Raw genomic sequence first — 23118 nt, 5'->3', positions numbered from 1 at the left:
TCTGAATTGGGAAAGCAAACTATTTGAACTGAACATACTCATGACTGCACACTAATGACAAAAATAGCCATTGTTTCCGTAAATTGAAGAACTAATCCAGAAACAACGACTGACCAACATTAAAATGAAATGGTGTGTATCAAATAGTCCGGGTAGCCATTTGATTAGCTGTTCAGAAGACTTATAGTTTGGGGGTAGACGCTATTGAGAAGCCTTTTGGACCTAGCCTTACCGCTCTGGTACCGCTTGCTGTTTGGAACACATTTAATGTTTTTCAATTTATAGGTTTGTTTCAAAACACCCTTACCTATTGAAATATGGTAGTTCTGTTCCACTTTGCTCTCAAATTTCTGAACCCGTTCAGTGCAGCCTGGCTCATCCATCAGTCTCGGTCCTGTGAGTAGGACTCTGTGTGCCATCTATCCTGCTCTCTTCTGTTGTGAGGTCTCGTGCCTCTCACTACCCTGGCTGCCTGGGCCTAATGCCCACCATTCTGCATGGAATGGCAGAGCAAGACCAATCCCCTGGCAGCGGGGTCAGTGCCACCCCAACAGAAGATGGTTGGCACAGCACAGGGCTGGCCCACTTTCTGGTGATGGGGAAATGAACAGTCCAGGGCCTGGTTTCCCTAAAGCATTTTAAGGTGAAGTAATGATGGCAAAAATGTGTAGAATTTTAGGAATTGTCTTTAAAACTGCAAAATGTTCTCCGTCTCATGGCAGCACATTTTTTTTCTCTGCCCTGTGGCATAAAGTGTAGAATTGCAGGGAATTCACTTTAAAAAAGTAATAATTATGGCTGTGTAGAATAGCATTAGGAAACAGCATTTTGTTTTTCTCTGCACCATGGCAAAATGTGTTGAAATGCACATTTTGGCAGTGCCCCGTGGCCCCCTTGACCCCAAATGCGGTAGTCTGGCCCTGGGGGTGCTGAGGGAGGATAAAAAGTCCTAACAAAGCATTTTGTCAATATGCCTCCCAGTTCATGAAAAATAGGCCCTGCTTTTCATGTAGATTTGGTTCAGTTGGAATATTATTAAGTGACCTGCCACCCTTGACTTACTGAGTGAGAATTTCTGAAGAATTTAAACTTTGCCCAAATTATTATGGTATTGAAAAGGATACAGATAAAAATCATCACCGTTGATACCCAACCGTCTTTGGAGCTGTTTCAAATATTATGTAATGTGAAAAACTTTGAAATGTGGCATTTTGATTAAGAAAATGTTATATAACTGTCTGCATGTAAAATAGAATTATGTGACGATATGGGATGCCTTAAGGCTTGCTCTCTGCCTTGTCTCCTGATTCTCCATAACAATGTTTCTTTCTTGTCCCCATCCAATCAAAACGTCGCTGTGTGCGGAGGGTGGGATTTCGACATTGGGGCTACGGGTTTGCGGTGTTTTTATTCGCCTGTGAAGGAATGCAGGACATAGACCGTTTATACAGATTTACACCAGCCTCCAATGGTCAGGATAACCGGATTTACGATGGGACTATAGTTTATTACAAGCAACAATTGTTCATTTTGGTCAGTGACTACATTGCTCCAGTGAAGATTTGCGCTAATGAGCTCACCGCCAATATAAAGCTGAAAGGTTTGACTTTGTTTCTTTCTCTTACCTTTGCAGTAGTCTGCTTGTTACAATGTAACAACCTATCTCATGTGTAGGCTACTGGATGTATTTATTTTGTACCTGTACGCGCGTGCGTTTGTGTGTGCGCCTCGAGTTTGTAGGAAACTGGAAATCCTGAAAATGTTCTCTCCGAAAATGTCTCCACAGAACCAGACTTTTCAGCTATTATGCACATTATATTATTAAGTAGCCTATGTATCTTGTCACTTAAAATATAATTTCAATTTTTGTATTCATATTCAGTTTGTATTGATGAAATTGGCAGTGTAGCCTGTCATGAGTGTGTAGGTGTTTTATTGTCAGAAGTGTGACAGATAGGCCTCCATTGCGCCCGAACAAAAGGCAATTTGCCTATAACGATTTTCTTACAATGTGATAAGCTATCCGATATGAAAATTAAGACCAAATAGTTAATGAAAACGGATAGGAGATCCAGTACTCCTCTTTCTTGGAAAGACAACATACGGTAAAAACGCGCACGGGGGAACATTCTTGGTCTTCTTCTGGGCAGGTGCTGTGTAGAAACCTACTAGGATAGACCAGACACCGCCTATAGTTCAGCGAGTCAGTCCTTCACTGATTTCACATTATATATATATATTTTTTTTAATTACGCAAGTCAGTTGAGTACAAATTCTTATTTACGACGGCCTTCCTGGGAACAGTGGGTTACCTGCCTTGTTCAGGGAGCAGAACGACAGCTCGGGGATTCGATCCAGCAACCTTTCGGTTACTAGGCCAACGCTCGAACCACTAGGCTACCTGCCACATCGCGGCTCTTTTTAGGGAATATTCGCACTCCACATGCCCGACTTCCACGGTAAGTGTTATTCTCTTTGGAAAAATAGATCCCAATATCTCACCAGAAAGTTTCTCTCTGAGATTGTCTTTTCAGCCTGTGCCATAACTGAACATAACTGCTCATTTATCTGTTTGTCTGTGATTGTTGTGTGTCTGCCTTTACCATTTCTCCAGTATTAATGTCATATGAATGTGACTCCAGGCATTGTACATTCCTATAAAACGGCACATTAATTTGAATAGGATATACGATTGAGTGCTCTTTGAGAAACGGTGTCCAATTGTTGCATCTTGTTTCTCTCATGAAACTATGCACTCAGCATTTATTCTTTCTTTTGCCATGTTCATGTTGTAGACAACTTCAGAGCAATAAATTGAGTTTCACCTTCTGCCCTGCCTCTGGCGCAGGGTGTTAGTTTGTTCCTCTACAATGGTACGGCGAGAGACCGGTAGGACAGCTACCTTGCCCTACCTAGGCAATATGAGTTAAACATTTCATAGACCATATGTAGATCTCTTCCCTACATATCTGGTTGGTCTGGTCTGCTGTTAATGCCACTCTTTTGCAATGACAAGTTGTAACTTGTTCCATGTGACACTGTTCTTATGGTTAATCACAGATGATCATAAGTGATATTACTGGTTGACACCACACCTGCAGCAAGGAACTGTATGACCCTGTTTAAATCATGTCCAATGCACTGTGAGAGAGTCATTCATCAGTTTGTAGATTGGTGCAAGCGAAGGCTCTGTTACGCTTTCAACAATTTATTCATGTTGGGTCAGTGATTACAGGAAAGAAGCGACAGGAGAGGAAGGATGCATTTAAGAAAACACAGATCTTACTCTTACTGAACATAACAGATGATATTCCAATCCATTTATCACTAGCCTATAATAGTGTCATGTGGCACAGTGTGCATTTATAGTCCTCAACAGACCGCGTTAATGAGTACTCCATCTGGGTCAATGGGAGGGTCTGATAGTTGGTTCAGCTATACATGGAGTTATTTGATGGATTCACACCTTCTGCAGTACAGTACGGACATGAACCGGTGAATCCTGTGGTTCAGGGTACACTTGACCGTCAGTCATATTGTGTGTGTGTTGAGGTGATGTCTTCCATGTTCCATTTCCAGTATACACTGTACAGAATCATGCAGCTAGATGACAATGCAATGTTCTATGGGGCGAACGATGTGCCCTGTTCTTGTTTGCATAAAACGGGCATGTGCCCATGTCAACATGCTCCCCGCGTAGACTTCTTATCTTCTGCTGCCGAGTTACAGTGCCCTGCGAAAGTATTCGGCCCCCTTGAACTTTGCGACCATTTGCCACATTTCAGGCTTCAAACATAAAGATATAAAACTGTATTTTTCTGTGAAGAATCAACAACAAGTGGGACACAATCATGAAGTGGAACGACATTTATTGGATATTTCAAACTTTTTTAACAAATCAAAAACTGAAAAATTGGGCGTGCAAAATTATTCAGCCCCTTTACTTTCAGTGCAGCAAACTCTCTCCAGAAGTTCAGTGAGGATCTCTGAATGATCCAATGTTGACCTAAATGACTAATGATGATAAATACAATCCACCTGTGTGTAATCAAGTCTCCGTATTAATGCACCTGCACTGTGATAGTCTCAGAGGTCCGTTAAAAGCGCAGAGAGCATCATGAAGAACACGGAACACACCAGGCAGGTCCGAGATACTGTTGTGAAGAAGTTTAAAGCCGGATTTGGATACAAAAATATTTCCCAAGCTTTAAACATCCCAAGGAGCACCGTGCAAGTGATAATATTGAAATGGAAGGAGTATCAGACCACTGCAAATCTACCAAGACCTGGCCGTCCCTCTAAATTTTCAGCTCATACAAGGAGAAGACTGATCAGAGATGCAGCCAAGAGGACCATGATCACTCTGGATGAACTGCAGAGATCTACAGCTGAGGTGGGAGACTCTGTCCATAGGACAACAATCAGTTGTATATTGCACAAATCTGGCCTTTATGGAAGAGTGGCAAGAAGAAAGACATTTCTTAAAGATATCCATAAAAAGTGTCGTTTAAAGTTTGCCACAAGCCACCTGGGAGACACACCAAACATGTGGAAGAAGGTGCTCTGGTCAGATGAAAATTGAACTTTTTGGCAACAATGCAAAACGTTATGTTTGGCGTAAAAGCAACACAGCTCATCACCCTGAACTCTGAACACACCATCCCCACTGTCAAACATGGTGGTGGCAGCATCATGGTTTGGGCCTGCTTTTCTTCAGCAGGGACAGGGAAGATGGTTAAAATTGATGGGAAGATGGATGGAGCCAAATACAGGACCATTCTGGAAGAAAACCTGATGGAGTCTGCAAAAGACCTGAGACTGGGACGGAGATTTGTCTTCCAACAAGACAATGATCCAAAACATAAAGCAAAATCTACAATGGAATGGTTCAAAAACAAACATATCCAGGTGTTAGAATGGCCAAGTCAAAGTCCAGACCTGAATCCAATCGAGAATCTGTGGAAAGAACTGAAAACTGCTGTTCACAAATGCTCTCCATCCAACCTCACTGAGCTCGAGCTGTTTTGCAAGGAGGAATGGGAAAAAATGTCAGTCTCTCGATGTGCAAAACTGATAGAGACATACCCCAAACGACTTACAGCTGTCATCGCAGCAAAAGGTGGCGCTACAAAGTATAAACTTAAGGGGTCTGAATAATTTTGCACACCCAATTTTTCAGTTTTTGATTTGTTAAAAAAGTTTGAAATATCCAATAAATGTCGTTCCACTTCATGATTGTGTCCCACTTGTTGTTGATTCTTCACAAAAAAATACAGTTTTATATCTTTATGTTTGAAGCCTGAAATGTGGCAAAAGGTCGCAAAGTTGAAGGAGGCCGAATACTTTCGCAAGGCACTGTATAAAGTCATCTATTGAGGAAGGTCATGTGATGAGATCACGAGCCAGGGCAAGAATGTCAGAATTCAGGAGTTGGGCGAGAGAGTGGAACAGAAAGAGGGAAACGGGGAAGAGAAGCTGCGTATTCAGAAGAGGTGGGGTAAAGGGGAGGTGGAGAGGAGAGGAGAGAGGGAGGACGGAGGGGAAGACATTTGAATATTTGTACATTTAGAAACACGGTGGTAGGGGAACTGAGGATGGCCACTGGCAGTCACTCTATTTAGAGTGCTTGTTTTCCCCTTGTTTGCTGTATGTGGCAACCATTACCATGTTCTTGCACACAAACAAACAAAGTCGGACACTCACTGACACTTAAACAAACACCTCTGACTCTGAGGTTTTAATCTACTTCTCACATTCTTGTTACTATTTTGCACAATTGTATAGTATTTTAGATAGAAAGTCACGAATGATCAAGTCCTTGCCAATACATGATTCAGAAGAGAAATGAAGTGGTTGGCATCACAGAGGCCCATGAGCAACACCTCCAAAACCTCCCGTTATTCGACTACAACAGAAATAGACCAACAGAATTCCCATTCTATTAGTTGATGGAGACAGTGGAGGATGATGAGGGGGAAACGGGTCATAATAATGTCTGTAATGGCACAAATGGAATGGCATCAAATGCATAGAAACCATGTGTTTGATACCATTCCGCTGATTCCGCTCCAGACATTACCACGAGCCCGTCCTCCCCAAACTCCTGTGGATGGAGAACGAAATTTGAATCGGAAAGGACCGCACACTGTTAGACACACCCAGCACTCCAAACTGACATGCTCAGTTTCACCATTGTTTTAGATTCCAGGCTATACGTCTGTGTTATTCATAAGTTGTTTTACTGGTTGTGACAGAACGTGCAGTTTAAAAATAAAAGTAAGCTGAGAACTATCATCTATGCACTCATTGCAGGGAGCTCATTGTCATGAGATCTAATCAGATAGACCGCTCTTCATCAGGACCAAATTTACAACATGAACTTGCTTCTTGGGGTAACTCAGTGAGCAGAATAAGAATGTGTGCATACAGGTAGTGCCATCCCAAGGAGCACACAACCCCCCCCCCCAACAAAAACATCTCTGAGTGTCCAAAACATTAGGAGCACGTTACTAATATTGAGTTGCACCCCTTTTGCCCTCGAACAGGCTCAATTCGTGGGGGCTTGGACTTTACAAGGTGTCGAAAGCGTTCCACAGGGATGCTGGCTCATGTCGACTCCAATGCTTCCCACAGTTGTGTCAAGTTGTCTGGATGTCCTTTGGGTGGTGGACCATTCAGCAGTGTTGCTCCTGGCAATTACTACCATACCCTCTGAATGGCACACATACACAATCCATGTCTCAATTGTCTTAAGGCTTAAAAATCCTCCTTTAACCTGTCTCCTCCCCTTCATCTACACTGATTGAAGTGGATTTAACCAGTGACATCATTAAGGGAGCATAGCTTTCACCTTGATTCACCTGGTCAGTCTATGTTATGGAAAGAGCAGGTGTTCCTAATGGTTTGTACACTCAGAGTATATCATATCAATATGTGCAACCCACTATCAAAGCTTATTATGAAATAGACACTAATTACTTGGATTGCAACGTCATACAGAATTCATTATAATATAATTCAAATTGAAGAGGCAGTAATTGGGAGCACGCTAGACTTTGAAGTGACTTGAGTAAATCTGTGAGGAAATTAGTGATGTGCAGGTCACAAATTATTATTTTTTTAACAACCTTTTTTACTGCCTCGGGAGATGTGTTCCTAATGTTTTGTACACTCAGTGTATGTTTTAAATGAAGACTTTGCTTATTGAAACCAGCGGCACGCTTTGCAAACCACACACTGATACGCACAGCCTTGTATTTATCCAAATCATTGGCACCTCGACTTCACCCCTCTTTCATTGATATGATTATCATGCATGCAAATTATTCACCCTCTGTTCTCAACCCTGAACCCAGTGACCCCACTAGCATGGTTCGATGTCATAGACACAAGCTATTGTCTTGTCTCGCTTTCTCTGTGTGTGTGCGTTTGCATGTGTGTGTGCACATTTCCATGAATAAGAACTTCCAGTTCAGCATGTGTGTGTATTGAGCAGAATTGCTACTCATTTTCATAGAGCCCAGGCCAGTCTGTAACAGTCGGCCCTTGGCCCTGCTCTCTCCAGACAGGGCCTCAGTCACAAAGCACACTTTGTCCCAGCAAATGTGATAAGGCCTGCAGCTGGGCCACCATGCAGTGTCCTGTCCCCTCTCACACAATGTCACATCACAATGTCACATCACAATGTCACATCACAGAGCCTGAGGTATGCACCCTAATGTCAGGGCAACCTCCAGGTAATATTTCACCCAGCCAACACTGAGATAAGTGCCCTGACTCTGACAAATCATCAGACCAAAGCAACTTCCATTCTGAGCCTTAGCATAGGACTTATATGAGGCTGTTGTAGTAACTGTACTCTCACAAAGAAAGCCGTATGGATGGTGGTCACAGGAGGTTTGTGGCACCTTAATTCGGGAGGACGGGCTCGTGATAATGGCTGGAGCGGATTTTAGTTTGATGGTGCTCTTTAACATACACTCTTAGTGGAAAAGGTGCTATCAAGAGCCTAAAAGGGTTCTTTGGCTGTCCCCATAGGAGAACCCCTTGAAGAACCCAAGAAGTCAATTTCTTCAGCAAAGTGCCATAAACAGAAAAGAAGCTGTGAAAGTCAGTTGATTGTCATGTCATATTATTGCACACAATCCATACGGTTTGCTTGTTCAGCACATACATGTTCCGCTGTTTGTGTGTGCCTCAGTGGCCATCACTTAATATTTCCTGTAGTGGTGGGAAGTTCAACGCTTTTTACTGACTCAGATCGTTTCGACTCGTTCAGTCAAAAGTAGGACTCTTTCGACTCATTTCATTATTTTTTATTTAGTCATGCCCAGAGCGCGCAGGGCCCCCTACCGGCCAACGATTAACTAAAAACTTGACCCGCTCATGATTCTACAAGCCTCTCGTTCACCATAAGGGGCTTATTGGAGCTGTCATTTGTGATAGCTAGGTATTACAACCAGACTAGATTGTGAACGACTCTTTGCGGAATGACTTGCCTGCCGAGAGAGGGAGATAAGCACTGCTGCAGGCCTCCAAATGATTCTTCCTCGATTTTGTTGAACAGAGGCAGGCTGTTTAGGCTTCTACAAAGCTGTATAGCTTTCAATAATCAATTCATCACATTCGTTTTTACACCATGAGATCAAATACCAGTTCTTAACATGTATTCTTCTCTATGCTGCATGATCTATTTTCGTGCGCGCACATATGATAGCGAGTTGGTGGTTGTAGCACGTCTCTGGGACCGCTGAGCTGGAGAAAGGGGTATTAATCCTGCCGTAGGACTCATCGTGGCCAGTATCATGACTCAAGTTAGTAAAAAAAAGGTTGCTCAAAAATGATCATTTGTGACCTGCACATCACTCATTTCCTGTTCCTCACAGATTCACTCAAGTCACTTCGAAGTCGAGAGTGCTCCCAATTACTGCCTCTTCAATTTGAATGATATTTGTCACAGCCGTTGAATGAAGAGGACCAAGGTGCAGCGTGGTGAGAGTACATATTCCTTTATTTATATGACGCCAACAATAACCACTCCAAACACAACCGTGACGCTATAGTGCCAACAAACAAAGACAACTACCCACCATCACAGGTGGGAAAGGGCTGCCTAAGTATGGTTCCCAATCAGAGACAACGATAGACAGCTCTCCCTGATTGAGAACCATACACGGCCAAAACAAAGAAATACAAAACATAGAAAAATGAACATAGAATGCCCACCCAAATCACACCCTGACCAAACCAAAATAGAGACATAAAAAGCTCTCTAAGGTCAGGGCGTGACAATATTGAATTCTGTATGACATTGCAACCCAAGTAATTAGTGTCTATTTCACAATAAGCTTTGTTAGTAGGTTGTACATATTGATATGATATACACAGTGTACAAAACATTAGGAACACCCGCTCTTTCCATGACATAGACTGACCAGGTGAGTCCAGGTGAAAGCTATGATCCCTTATTGATGACACTTGTTAAATCCACTTCAATCAGTGTATATAAAGGAGAGGAGACAGGTTAAATAATGATTTTTAAGCCTTGATACAATTGAGACATGGATTGTGTATGTGTGCCATTCAGAGGGTGAATGGGCAAGACAAAAGATTTGAGTGCTTTTGAACAGGGTAGTAGGTACCAGACACACCGGTTTGAGTGTGTCAAGAACTGCAACGCTGCTGGGGTTTTCACTCTCAACAGTTTCCCGTGTGTACGAACAATGGTCCACGACCCAAAGGACACCCAGCCAACATGAGCCAGGAATTTGTTCTTAACTGACTTTCCTAGTTAAATAAAGGTTGAATTAAAAACAATAATAATAATGTGACAATGCTAACCACTGTCTGAATCGGAGTCCATGTCTGGGGACGTCTAGAGAAGGTTGACACAATGGAAGAGTCCAGTCAACAAGGACTTTACGACAAAAGAAGAAATACTCATTTTGATGGAACCAAATGAAAATTCTATTGAATATTTTTGTATTGGTTTGTAACTTGAAATCAAGTGGAAACAGAGTGGACTATTCCCCAACCGATTCACATACAGCATATCATGTGTGATATGTAAACACATTTTTTGTTCTGATGGGTATGTAACAGTCCTCACACAATATATCTGAGTGTATGTCAGTGTAATTTCTAGAGAATTATATCTAACAGACATTTTCTTCCCTTTCTCTCTCTGCAGTGTTTCCTTTGTGGTGGGGGGGTGGGGTGGACAACGGTGGTGGGGGCTGGGGCTGGGAGCGCTGTATGCAATGGGAACCAGGGCCTGGAGAGGGGGCACAGGCCCCAGCATTTGACTGCCCAGTCTGGTGTGTCCTCTGCCAGGGATGTAGGGCTAGGCTCAGGGAGGCCTGCCAGAGAGGGAGGGGGGCCATCAGACTGCCCACAGACATGCTTAGCATCAAACTCCCCCAGCTCTTTGACATCCACCAAGTCCCCAAGGTAAGAGTGGCCAGACTGAAAGAGAAACCTTTCACAACCATTTCACAAACCTTCAGAGGTTTCACTGACTAAATGTTCATGTTTTCCTAAATATAGGATATGGTGTCAAGATCAGGATTGTGTCACATAGTTCCCAGAGGGATGTTTGAACTTGTGTTCAACCCAGTCCTTGCTCCATCTTCACCCGAGTCCGTATTCACGAAGTGTCTCAAGAGTAGCAGTGCTGATAAAGGATCAGTTTTGCCTATTAAATTATGAAGTGACGCCCGACAACCTGCCTGCTCAACCCCATCCCCTCCTCCCTTCCCCAGACCATCTCTGGAGACGTCCCATTCCTTACTTCCCTCATCAACTCATCCCTGACCACTGGCTGTGTCCCCTCTGACTTCAAAATGGCCTGAGTCGCTCCCCTTCTCAAGAAACCAACACTCAAACCCTCTGATGCCAAGAACTACAGACCTGTATCCCTTCTTTCTATTCTTTCCAAAACACTTGAGCGTGCGACCAACTCTTTCGCTATCTCTCTCAGAACCATCTTCTTTATCCTAACCTGCCAAGCTTCAAGACGGGTCACTCAACGGGTCACTCAACCAAGACTTCTCTATGCACTGCCAAAGCTGACTTTCTCTCCTCTATTCGCATCCTCCTAGATCTATCCATTGCCTTCGACACTGTGAACCATCAATCCTCCTCTCCACCCTCTCAGGCCGATGCGTCTCAGGCTCTGCACTCTCTTGAATTGCCTCCTACCTGGCAGGCCGTTCCTACCAGGTGACTGTGTTTGCATCATGTACCCTAACTATTGGTGTCACCCAGGGCTCGGTTCTAGTCCCTCTCTTGTCTTCTCTCTATACACCAAATCACTTGGCAGATATCTCAGCTTGGATGTCGGCCCAACTCAAGCTCATCCTCGATAAGACAGAGCTACTCTTCCTCCAGGGGAATGCCTGCCCCCGCTTCAAGGTCCTAATCAATCTCCCGTCTGGACTACTGCAACTCGCTGTTGGTTGGACTCCCAGCTTGTGCCATAAAAAACCTGTAAAACCTGCAACCTACACCCCAACCCGAGGACTCGGTTCTGCCAACTCTGGTCTCTTGGCCCTCCCACCCCTACATGAGGGCAGATGCCGTTCAGCCCAGTCAAAGCTCTTCTTTCTACTGGAACCATTTTACGAAATCATCTGAAACCCTACCTCTTCAAAGAGTATCTTAAATAATCCCACATAATCCCACACACACACATTTTTTTTGTAAATAAAACATTTAATAAAGATTGCCTTTCGTGAACTAACACTCAAAATTCAAAAGGCACTCGCACATCTGAGCGATCTTATTTGCAGGTGCATGGCAACAATTGAACAAGATGAAGGGAAAAGGAAACCGCACACTGCTCCTCTTGATAGTATCACCAATCTTTTATAAGCTTACGAATCGGCCTCACGTCCTTCGTCAGAGCTTTTGTGAGTAAAAAATCAAATGTGCACCCTTATGTAGACTTAGTCCCGCCCACATCCGTTCCACACATTGAAGGGGGTTGGAGGCGCAGGAAAAACAAATAAGTGCTACCAAATATAACAATATGCATTTCATAAATATTACAAAAGTGTATAAATAAGACGTATTAAACACGTCTGTAAAACCACAAGGACCACGAGGACATAGCAAGTTTTCATTAGTCATTGGGAACTTCGTACGAAAAACATCAGCATAATCTTAAATAGGCACATAATCCATGTTCAAATTCACAACATAACATACATAGGCATTTCATCATTAAGTCCTTTAGGAAATAATGTCTGGAGGTTGAAAATCCCAAAACATTCTCTTTTACTCAGAGTATTATTAATATCTCCTCTCCAATCTGATATCTTAACTTTCTCTTTGTCACAAAATCTAAAGGTAGACTAACACTCGCACTTTACTTTGTCCCCTCTACTAGCACTGACTTTGCTGATAGCTACTAAAAAAAGTACCTGCTATGACTGAGATATGTGGTTCTCCCACCTAGCTATCTTAAGATGAATGCAACTGTAAGCCACACTGGATAAGAGTGTCTGCTAAAATACTCAACTGCCAATGTAAGTGTTGATCAGCATTCCTGCTCTAAGACACTTTTTGAAATACAGGCCCAGATGTACCAGACTAGGAGGACAGGTCTTGATGTCCTCCAGTTGTTTGTTAGATCATCTCTATAGTAGCCTGTGTACTGTGTATCACAGTGTTTTTGCCTTCAGGTGTTCCGGGAGGATGGCATCATCTCGGGATACCGTCACCCCCAAAGCTCCGCCCTGGACTGTATCCTTAGCAGCTTCCAGATGACCAATGAGACCGTCAACATCTGGACCCACTTCCTGCCCACATGGTATGTACACCAATGCAAACACTCTGAATGAAGACAAGGAGATCAGATCCATAGATGGCGGGAGGTATTCTGGAACAATTAGGGCTGGTTTTGACTGGAAAACATACGTATCAGATTGTCTTCCTGTCTTCATATCACGTCTTCCGATCACTCCCCCCCATTTCATTTGAAATGGAACTGATGGTGTTGCGACACGTCTCATATCCCAGGTACTTCCTGTGGCGCTTCAGTGTCCTGTGCTCCACACTGAACTTCCTGTCGGAGAGCTACACCTGGCCGCTGCTGGTGTACATGCTGCTGATCTGCGTGTACCCCTTCACCTCCAGCTGTGCCCACACCTTCAGCACCATGTCCCCCGAGGCACGCCACATCTGCTACTTCTTCGACTACGGCGCCCTCAGCCTCTACAGCCTGGGTAAGGCCCGCTGCATGAAGTCTGACTGTCTGCACTTCACAGTTCGACTACTAGTGCTTCCTTTACCGTTAGTTATTTCTTTCTGGTTACATTTCCTCCAGTACCAAGACTGCCAACTCTCACTGTAGGCTACTGCTTCCCCTAATCCGAACGGGTGCAATCCCACAGGGTACATGCCATCTTTCAAGTTCCAAAAAGTCTCGGTGAACTTGGGCAATCAGTTGCACAATTAGAACTGTATATACTACTTCCCACATTTGTAACCATTGTTTGTGTGGTTACTTCATTGTTTGTATGTTTTATTTGGCGCCGTGTGTGTCACGTTTCTTTGCTGTCTGGGCTTGTCAGATTCGCTTTAATTAAAGTTTTTGGCCCACAAAACCTACTCATGCATGTCTTGTTCAAGTATCAAATCAAATGTTATTGGTCACATACACATATTTAGCAGATGTTATTGGGAAATGCTTGTGTTCCTAGCTCCAACAGTGTGGTGGTATCTAACAATACACACACATCTAAAAGTAAAAGAATGTAATTGAGAAATTTAAAAATAAATTGGATGAGCAATGTTGGAGTGGCATTGACTAAAATACAGTAGAATGGAATACAGTATATACAGTTGAAGTCGGAAGTTTAACATACACTTTAGCCAAATACATTTAAACTCAGTTTTTCACAATTCCTGACATTTAATCCTAGTAAAATTCCCTGTATTAGGTCCAGTTAGGATCACCACTTTATTTTAAGAATGTGAAATGTCAAAATAATAGTAGAGTGATTTATTTCAGCTTTTATTTATTTCATCACATTCCCAGTGGGTCAGACGTTTACATACACTCAATTAGTATTTGGTAGCATTGCCTTTAAATTGTTTAACTTGGATCAAATGTTTCAAATGTTTCGGGTAGCCTTATACAAGCTTCCCAAAGTTTGGCCCATTCCTTCTGACAGAGCTGGTGTACTGAGTCAGGTTTGTAGGCCTCCTTGCTCACACACAGTTTTTCAGTTCTGCCCAAAAATGTTCTATAGGATTGAGGTCAGGGCTTTGTGATGGCCACTCCAATACCTTGACTATGTTGCTCTTAAGCCATTTTGCCACACCTTTGGAAGTATGCTTGGGATTATTGTCCATTTTGGAAGACCCATTTGTGACCAAGCTTTAACTTCCTGACTGATGTAATGAGATGTTGCTTCAATATATCCATGTAATTTTCCATCATGATTCCATCTATTTTGTGAAGTGTTACTATAATATAATAATAATAATAATAATAATAATATAATAATATAATAATATATGCCATTTAGCAGACGCTTTTATCCAAAGCGACTTACAGTCATGTGTGCATACACGTATGGGTGGTCCCGGGATCGAACCCACACCCCCAGCGCCATGCTCTACCCACTGAGTTACCAGTCCCTCCTGCACCAAGCACCCCCACAACATGATGCTGCCACCCCCGTGCTTCACCGTTGGGATGGTGTTCTTTGGCTTGCAAGCCGCCCTCTTTTCCTCCAAACATAACGGTGGTCATTATGGCCAAACAGTTCTATTTTTGTTTCATCAGACCAGAGGACATTTCTCCAAAAAGTGCAGTTGCAAACCGTAGTCTGGCTTTTTTATGGCGGTTTTGGAGCAGTGGCTTCTTCCTTGCTGAGCGGCGTTTCAGGTTATGTCGATATAGGACTTGTTTGACTGTGGATATCGATACTTTTGCACCCGTTTCCTCCAGCATCTTCACAAGGTCCTTTGCTGTTGTTCTGGAATTGATTTGCACTTTTCGCACCAAAGTACGTTCATCTCTAGGAGACAGAACACGTCTCCTTCCTGAGCGGTATGACGGCTGCGTGGTCCCATGGTGTTTATACTTGGGTACTATTGTTTGTACAGATGAACGTGATACCTTCAGGCATTTGGAGGTCTTGGGTGAGTTCTTTTGATTTTCCCATGATGTCAAGCAAAGAGGCACTGAGTTTGAAGGTAGGTCTTGAAATACATCCACAGGTACACCTCCAATTGACTCAATTTATGTCAATTAGCCTATCAGAAGCTTCTAAAGCTAAGACAAAATTTTCTCGACTTTTCCAACTGTTTAAAGGCACAGTCAACTTAGTGTATGTAAACTTCTGACACACTGGAATTGTGATACAGTGAATTATAAGTGAAATAATCTGTCTGTCAACAATTGTTGGAAAAATGAATTGTGTCATGCACAAAGTAGATATCCTAACCATCTTGCCAAAACTATAGTTTGTTAACAAGACATTTGCGGAGTTGTTGAAAAATGTGTTTTTATTGGCTCCAAAATAAATGTATGTAAACTTCTGACTTCAACTGTACATATAAACTGAGTAAAGCACTAGGTATTGAGCTGTCGAACTCGTTTACAAACAGTGAAATCAGAGTTTGTTTTATTGTGTCCTTTCACCTTGGAATAATGTTTGTTTTTCGTTTAGAAACAGAAAACATGCTCACCAGATTGCACTGTCAGATTTAGGTCAACAGACAGCATAGATTAAAATATCAGTCTGTCTTTTCCTCTCGGATCCAGCATCTGGGAAAAGTTTCTATGGATGTGTGCATACCACTGCTCTACAGCTTCACATGTACATTTTCCATGGATTCATGTCTGTTTCCACATGCTTGCTCAACCAATTCACATACTTGGGTATTTGCGTTCTGCTTGTGAATACGTGTGCTTTTCTTGGGTGTGTGTTTGCTTATATGGGTGTGTGTGATAGACTTGTCCCGCTCTTTCAAACATACACTTTTTCAAAGTAAGAGACAAAGTTTATTTTCAAATCCATATTAATAGATATGAGGCCCATGCAATATGATCCTTATTCTACCACAATTCTCCTTACTGCCAAAACATACCCAGCCCTAAATGTCCAAAGGTTTCTGGGATAAGAATTGCAAATGTTTACTGTAGGTGGTGTTCTGCAGCCAAGCTTATTTAAAAAAGCCTCTTGATTTATTGAAAGTACATCATTGGGATTAAAACTGGTTTTGAAGCATATTTACAGCAAGTGCAAGGCCAACGTTTCATTAGTAGGTTATTAGAGCCTAATTGATATGTTATGAGTGTTGCAATTTATATTGACGTGTTTGGTAGGGAAATGCAGGTAGATTTAGTTTCAGATATTGTATGTTTACATTTTTTTTTACCTTTCAGTGTTTTTGTGTTTGTGTTCAGGTTGTGCCATAACTTATAGCTCCTATGTGATGCCTGACTGCTGGGTCAACAGCTGGCTGCACCAACACTTTGTGCCCATCGCCATCTGCAACACACTATTCTGCACGAGCCTGTCCTGCTATTCTAGGTCGGCAGTCAATACGGTCTCCTACCCATGATGCATCCCTCTCCTGGTCGTTGAAACCATTGTAACTTCTCTCCTGGTCGTTGAAACCATTGTAACATTTCTGCATCACTCTGCTGGTCGTTGAAACCATTCATTTAACTCTTTTTTTTTCATAGATTCCTGGAGATGCAGTTTCCACACCGGAGTAAAATTCTCCGGACAGGGGCATTTGTCTTTCCATTCATCTTTGACAACATCCCTCTATTTTACAGAGTGAGTTTATTTTGAAAAGGTGCAGACAGAGTTCACAGAAAGTCTGCTTGTACGGTAATTGGGTTGCATTCTGTTTGTTATGTCACAGTTTAGATCTGATTAATGCCTCTCTTTAATACTTTGACCAGGACTTTTGGCTCATTAACTTAGAAGCTGATTTTGTGTAGAATAAATAAAGATTTGACCACATGCTGTTAAATCTTTTAATCTCTTGGCCGCTGTTTGTGCCAATGATCTTATGTGTGTTTGTATATGTGTGTGTGTCTGTGTGTGTGTGTGTAGCTGCTGCTGTGCTGCGGGGGCAGCTGCTGTCACAGTGAGGCCCTGCCCAGTCACTGTTACCACCTCCTCTTCGCCTTCCTCACCTGTTTCCTGTTTGCCTCACACCTCCCAGAGAGGCTGGCCCCGGGGCGCTTCGACTACTTTGGTACGTCCACACCAGCGCCCTGTTACCATGGCAACTGGAATTGGAAGGTTATATCAGTTATTGAGCAAGCTTTAGCTACTCTGGCCTGTGGCCAGTTATTGTTGGCGCATAGCGGTATACTTTCTACGGTATCCGTTATGGTACTGTAGGCAAATATTTGAACAGTGACAATTCTTTGAGCATACCTGGTAAATCCTTGCTCACTGCAGTATGATCAAATTCAAGCATTTCTAATGACTCTCTCATTGATCTCTCTCTCTCCTCTCTCAGGCCACAGTCACCAGCTTTTCCACATCTGTGCCGTGGTGGGTACCCACTTCCAGATGGAGGCGGTGCTAGCAGATATGACCTCACGCAGGGCGTGGCTCATCGCCCAGGCGGCCGTACCCTCCTTCCTGAGTACCGTGGGGGCACTGGCCCTCGGCATCATCCTCAACCTAGGCATCATTGGCATCTTCAGTGCACCTCTGCTGTGGAACCCTCACCACAGTGCCAACCACCCACTGACGCCACCTACGAAACGCAAGGAACAGTGACACTCCCCACAACCAGTGACCACCCAGTATGTTCAAATGAAAAGGTTTGGCTAAATCATTCTACCAGTCGTAATAACCATAAGAAGTTATATTATACCTTTTAAAACCAGGTAGTATTTGTATAAACCCATTGGATAATTATCACAGGATGGTTTTTCTACATGTTATTCTAAAGTCATTATAAAGTTTGTTTAGGAGTTTATTAATGTGTTCACTGTTTGAAGCCGAATACCCAGCTATTTTTATAAAGCCTTTCAGTTATTCAGTATCATTGTATACTGTTAAAAGTTTTGGAGGTATTATGAGTTAAAGTGTCATATGCCAACTTCTTTTCACTTATACTTGAAAGGATCTGGGTTGTATGAAGCATATGTGATGTCTAACCACACAAAAGTGCCTTTTATATATATATATATATATTGACCCAAATGTTACCTAAGTACTTGTAAATATTATTTCTGGTTCGTGTAAATCTCAAACTGGAAAAATCTTTAACTGTAAATTTGCAGGGAATTTTCATATTAATATATAAGTATTTAGCTACTGTTTTTGAAATGTCCTATATATTTGTAAGCCATTATTAGAACATCTCAAAACCCATATTTAATATAAATTATGACTATCCATTACATGATTCTCATGACTTCTAAAATAATCTGTACTCTCACTAACTGGACTACTTAGTATGATTCCACCATTTTGTTTTAATATTCAATACCATCTCATGTAAATCTCCACTATGACTTGAATAGATGTATAGACCAGTGTAGTGCTCAGATTAACCTGCTCTAAACGTCTACACTAAGAAAGGTGCTATCTAGAACCTAAAAGGGTTCTTCGACTGCCCCCATAGGAGAACCCTTTAAAGAACCCTTTTTTGGTTCCAGCTAGAACCCTTTTGAGTTCCTTGTAGAACCCTTTCCACAGAGGGTTCTACATAGAACCCAAAAGAGTTCTACCTGGAGTTAAAAAGGGTTCTACCTGAAACCAAAAAGGTTTCTCCTATGGGGACAGCCGAAGAACCCTTTTTTTCTAAGTGTGTACCTGAAAGCTACAGCACTGTACCATGTCTATGATTTAAAAACACGGTGACATTTTACAGAGGTACGTTTCCATGGAAACTTCATGGTTCTAGGCAGGTTGTGTTCCTGTGAATGCCCAGTCACTTGAATTGTTCTTTGGAGTGCTCTTATTTTTTACTTCTACAACATACAGTAATGGTCATTGGATGCATTTTTTTTTTTAAACTCTACGTGCTGTTTAAATGTCAGAGAATTACTGAAATTCTAGGTAGGACCGAGATAGGACATTCCAAATGACCTTGTTTATAACTGCTATCTGATGGAAGAAATCTTAGATGATGGTGCACAACAGAACTGAATGAGTGATGTCACCTCACCTCCCAGGAATGGGGATGTGGTCAGTGGAGGTCAAAGGGTCTTGGCACTGTCGTATTCATGTGGTATCGTGGTGGTCATTGCAGGTTTATGGCAAACCAATACACCGCTCACCCCATGCTGGTATAACATTGTCAGTGGCTATTGTTTACATGTATCCTCGAAAAAGAGTGTTGTATCTCTTGAGTATTTATTCCTCGTGGTATATATAACAGCACCTACTGTTTCTGTTCAGTTGTAAAGTGTGAAGCATATGTACAGGTAATGTACAGCCAAAATAAAGGAAACACCAACGTCAAGTATCTTAATAGGGTGTTGGGCCACCACGAGCTTCTAGAACAGCTTCTATGCCTTGGCATAGATTCTACAAGTGTCTGGAACTCTGTTGGAGGGATGCGACACCATTCTTCCACGAGAAGTTCCATCATTTGGTGTTTTGTTGATGGTGGTGGAAAACGCTGTCTTAGGTGCCGCTCCAGATTCTCCCATAAGTGTTCAGTTGGGTTGAGATCTGGTGACGGAGACACACACACACACACACACACCCTTTAAAACCCTTATGCTCCTTTGAGACCCCTCTTTCAAAGTCACTGAAATCTCTTCTTGCTATGGTAGCCAAAATAATGGGAAACTGGGCATTTTTATACGTGACCCTAAGCATGATGGGATATTAAGTGCTTAATTAACTCAGGAACCACACCTGTGTGGAAGCACCTGCTTTCAACATACTTTGTATCCCTCATTTACTCAAGTGTTTACTTTTTTCTGGGAATTACCTGCATATTTACATTATTATTTTTGTAAATCTTTTAGATGAGGAAAAATTATTAATTACATCCCCAACATCATATAATCATTTCTTGACATAATAGCACTTACATGTACCACGCTAGACCTAACACACATGTCATTATTTTATCATGTAGCTCTGTGTCCAGTATGTAGGGGAGACCAGGGTTGATTGTCACAGTGCTTATAACTCCCAAACTAGAGGGCGCTGTGTAATCATTTTAAGATTAAAATGTGTGAATTCTTTGAAAGAACTAATCCATCTGGTTAATTCATGTCATCATAACAAAGCATTGAGGTGAGGGGATTTGTTTTCATAGATGAAAGTTAAAAAATATATAAAAAAGATGTCAGTATTTTTTAAAATAAATGTTTGAATTATGGGAGTATACATGTAAAAAAAATATTATAGGGAGAGCTACATTCCACACCCATGTGGTAACTATCATCGTAATTAGCATTGGGTGCTGTTGCTATTAACCTTCCGTCCCAATAAACCTGAACACCTTTGGCCGGCATATCAAAATGTGTTGGGAATAATATACAGTTGAAGTCATTAAAACTCATTTTTCAACCATTCCACACATTTTCTGTTAAACTATAGTTTTGGCAAGTCCAATAGGACATCTACTTTGTGCATGACACAAGTCATTTTTCCAACAATTGTTGACAGACAAATTATTTCACTTATACTTCACTGTATCACAATTCCAGTGGGTCAGAAGTTTACATACTGTGCCTTTAAAAAGCTTGGAAAATTCCAGAAAATTATATCATGGCTTTAGAAGCTTTTGATAGGCTAATTGACATCATTTGAGTCAATTGGAGATGTACCTGTGGATGTATTTCAAGGCCTATCTTCAAACTCAGTGCCTCTTTGCTTGACATCATGGGAAAATCATGGAGCAATTTCCAAATGCCTGAAGGTACCACTTTCATATTTACAAACAATAGTACCCAAATATAAACACCATGGGGCCACGCAGCCGCCATACCGCTCAAGAAGGAGACGCATTCTGTCTCCTAGAGATGAACGTACTTTGGTGCGAAAAGTGCAAATCAATTCCAGAACAACAGCAAAGAACCTTGTGAAGATGCTGGAGGAAACAAGTATAAAAGTATCTATATCCACAGTAAAACAAGTCCTATATTGACATAACCTGAAAGGCTGCTCAGCAAGGAAGAAGCCACTGCTCCAAAACTGCCATAAAAAAGCCAGACTACGGTTTGCAACTGCACATGGGGACAAAGATTGTACTTTTTGGAGAAATGTCCTCTGGTCTGATGAAACAAAAATAGAACTGTTTGGCCATAATGACCATCGTTATGTTTGGAGGAAAAAGGGGGAGGCGTGCAAGCCAAAGAACACCATCCCAACCGTGAAGCATGGGGGTGGCAGCATCATGTTGTGGGGGTGCTTTGCTGCAGGAGGGACTGGTGCACTTCACAAAATAGATGGCATCATGAGGGTTGAAAATTGTAGACGTATTGAAGAAACATCTCAAGACATCAGTCTGGAAGTTAAAGCTCCGTCACAAATGTGTCTTCAAATGAACAATGACCCCAAGCATACTTCCAAAGTTGTGGAAAAATGGCTTAAGGACAACAAAGTCAAGCTATTGGAATGGCCATCACAAAGCCCTGACCTCAATCCTAGAGAAAATCTGTGGACAGAACTGAAAAAGCGTGTGCGAGCAAGGAGGCCTACAAACCTGACTCAGTTACACCAGCTCTGTCAGAAGGAATGGGACAAAATTCACCCAACTTATTGTGGGAAGCTTGTGGAAGGCTACCTGAAGTGTTTGACCCAAGTTAAACAATTTAAAGGCAATGCTACCAAATACTAATTGATTGCATGTAAACTTCTGGCCCACAGGGAATGTGATGAAAGTAATAAAAGCTGAAATAATTCATTATCTTTACTATTATTCTGACATTTCACATTCTTAAAATAAAGTGGTGATCCTAACTGACCTAAGACAGGGAATTTTTACTAGGATTAAATGTCAGGAATTGTGACAAACTGAGTTTAAATGTATTTGGCTAAGGTGTATGTAAACATGCACATTGGGAAGATGTTGCAGAGACATCAAAATAGAATATGAATGCCTGGCCGACATATACATTCTGCAGTTCTACATAGTTTATGTAGTCTAAAAACATCTGTGAGATGCCAATTAGCAAACAATGTCTAAACTGCATCTCCCTATTCATAGTGTGTACATCCATTGGCCAGAGGTTTCTCTGCTATCTGGGTCTGTTGCCTTTCTCTCCCAAACACTTTTTCTGTCACACACCGACACATGTACTCATGTGTGTACAAACACACGCACACACAAATTGACTCAAAATGTCATATGTTGTTCTAAGGCATAAAATGCTGAATTTTGTTAGGAATATCATTAGATCAAAGAAAGGCATGGCTATTTCTAAGATGCTGTATACTATATTGATTAATTTCCATTACAAATCGAAAGAACTACTAGCCAACATTGTGACAACCAACCCCGTCAGTGGAGTCTGCCTAGGGGTGGACGGTGCATAATAATGGCTAGAACAGAGCAAATGGAATGACATCAACCGCATGTATACTATGTATTTAATATATTTGATACCATTCCCCTGATTCCACTCCAGCCATTACCACGAACCCGTCCTCCCCAAAGGTGCCACCAACCTCCTGTGAACCTTATACTGTGTGACAACCAACCCTGCGATGGGGCTGGCTGTCACTAGTGGACAGAGTGTGTTTGATGGCTTATTACTCCATGTTGGAATAAGACATACTAATAGGATCCCTATTTCAACCCAAGACCTTGGTCTTTCTATTCATGGTGAAGGAGTCTTGTTATATATACACACCAGAGTAAAACGTGTGACAACCAACCTCAGTCTCCCCTAAAGGCTTTGGGTGGTTATGAGGGAATAGAAAGTGATATGGTGATCAGTGAGGGAAATGGACTGTGTTGCAGGTCGAGCAGAGTGTACAGGCAGTGTAGGCACACACACAAAAACACACACGCGCACATACACACATAGACACACCTCATTTTACTCCAACGAGTGCCCTATTGTTTGAAAACCATTTTTTGTTTCCAGGGGTTAGTTTATTGAACACAGATAGACCTATATATTTGCCCTTTTCATCATTATACTACTCAGTTTTC

At 42.0% G+C, this 23118-nt stretch overlaps 1 protein-coding gene across 3 annotated transcripts; it reads left to right on the top strand.

Annotated features, from left to right (window-relative positions):
• The first annotated feature begins 1400 nt into the window (after positions 1–1400).
• On the top strand, positions 1401–19552 carry LOC124005335 (membrane progestin receptor delta-like). Of its 3 annotated transcripts, none has more exons than XM_046314476.1 (7): positions 1401–1600; positions 12684–12811; positions 13021–13226; positions 16424–16550; positions 16706–16802; positions 17085–17229; positions 17500–19552. In XM_046314476.1, the coding sequence occupies exons 2-7, from the start codon at positions 12765–12767 to the stop codon at positions 17763–17765; spliced, it is 888 nt and encodes a 295-aa protein (XP_046170432.1). In that variant the 5' UTR covers positions 1401–1600; positions 12684–12764; the 3' UTR covers positions 17766–19552. The 3 variants fall into 3 exon arrangements, with proteins under 3 accessions (XP_046170432.1, XP_046170433.1, XP_046170431.1); XM_046314477.1 differs by lacking the exon at positions 1401–1600 and adding an exon at positions 2098–2459; XM_046314475.1 differs by lacking the exon at positions 1401–1600 and adding an exon at positions 10237–10449.
• The last annotated feature ends 3566 nt before the right edge of the window (positions 19553–23118 follow it).

Source organism: Oncorhynchus gorbuscha, linkage group LG19 (assembly GCF_021184085.1).
Source record: "Oncorhynchus gorbuscha isolate QuinsamMale2020 ecotype Even-year linkage group LG19, OgorEven_v1.0, whole genome shotgun sequence".
Classification (NCBI taxonomy): domain Eukaryota; kingdom Metazoa; phylum Chordata; class Actinopteri; order Salmoniformes; family Salmonidae; genus Oncorhynchus; species Oncorhynchus gorbuscha.
Note: the sequence above shows the minus strand (reverse complement) of the source record. Positions and strands in the feature narration are given on the sequence as shown.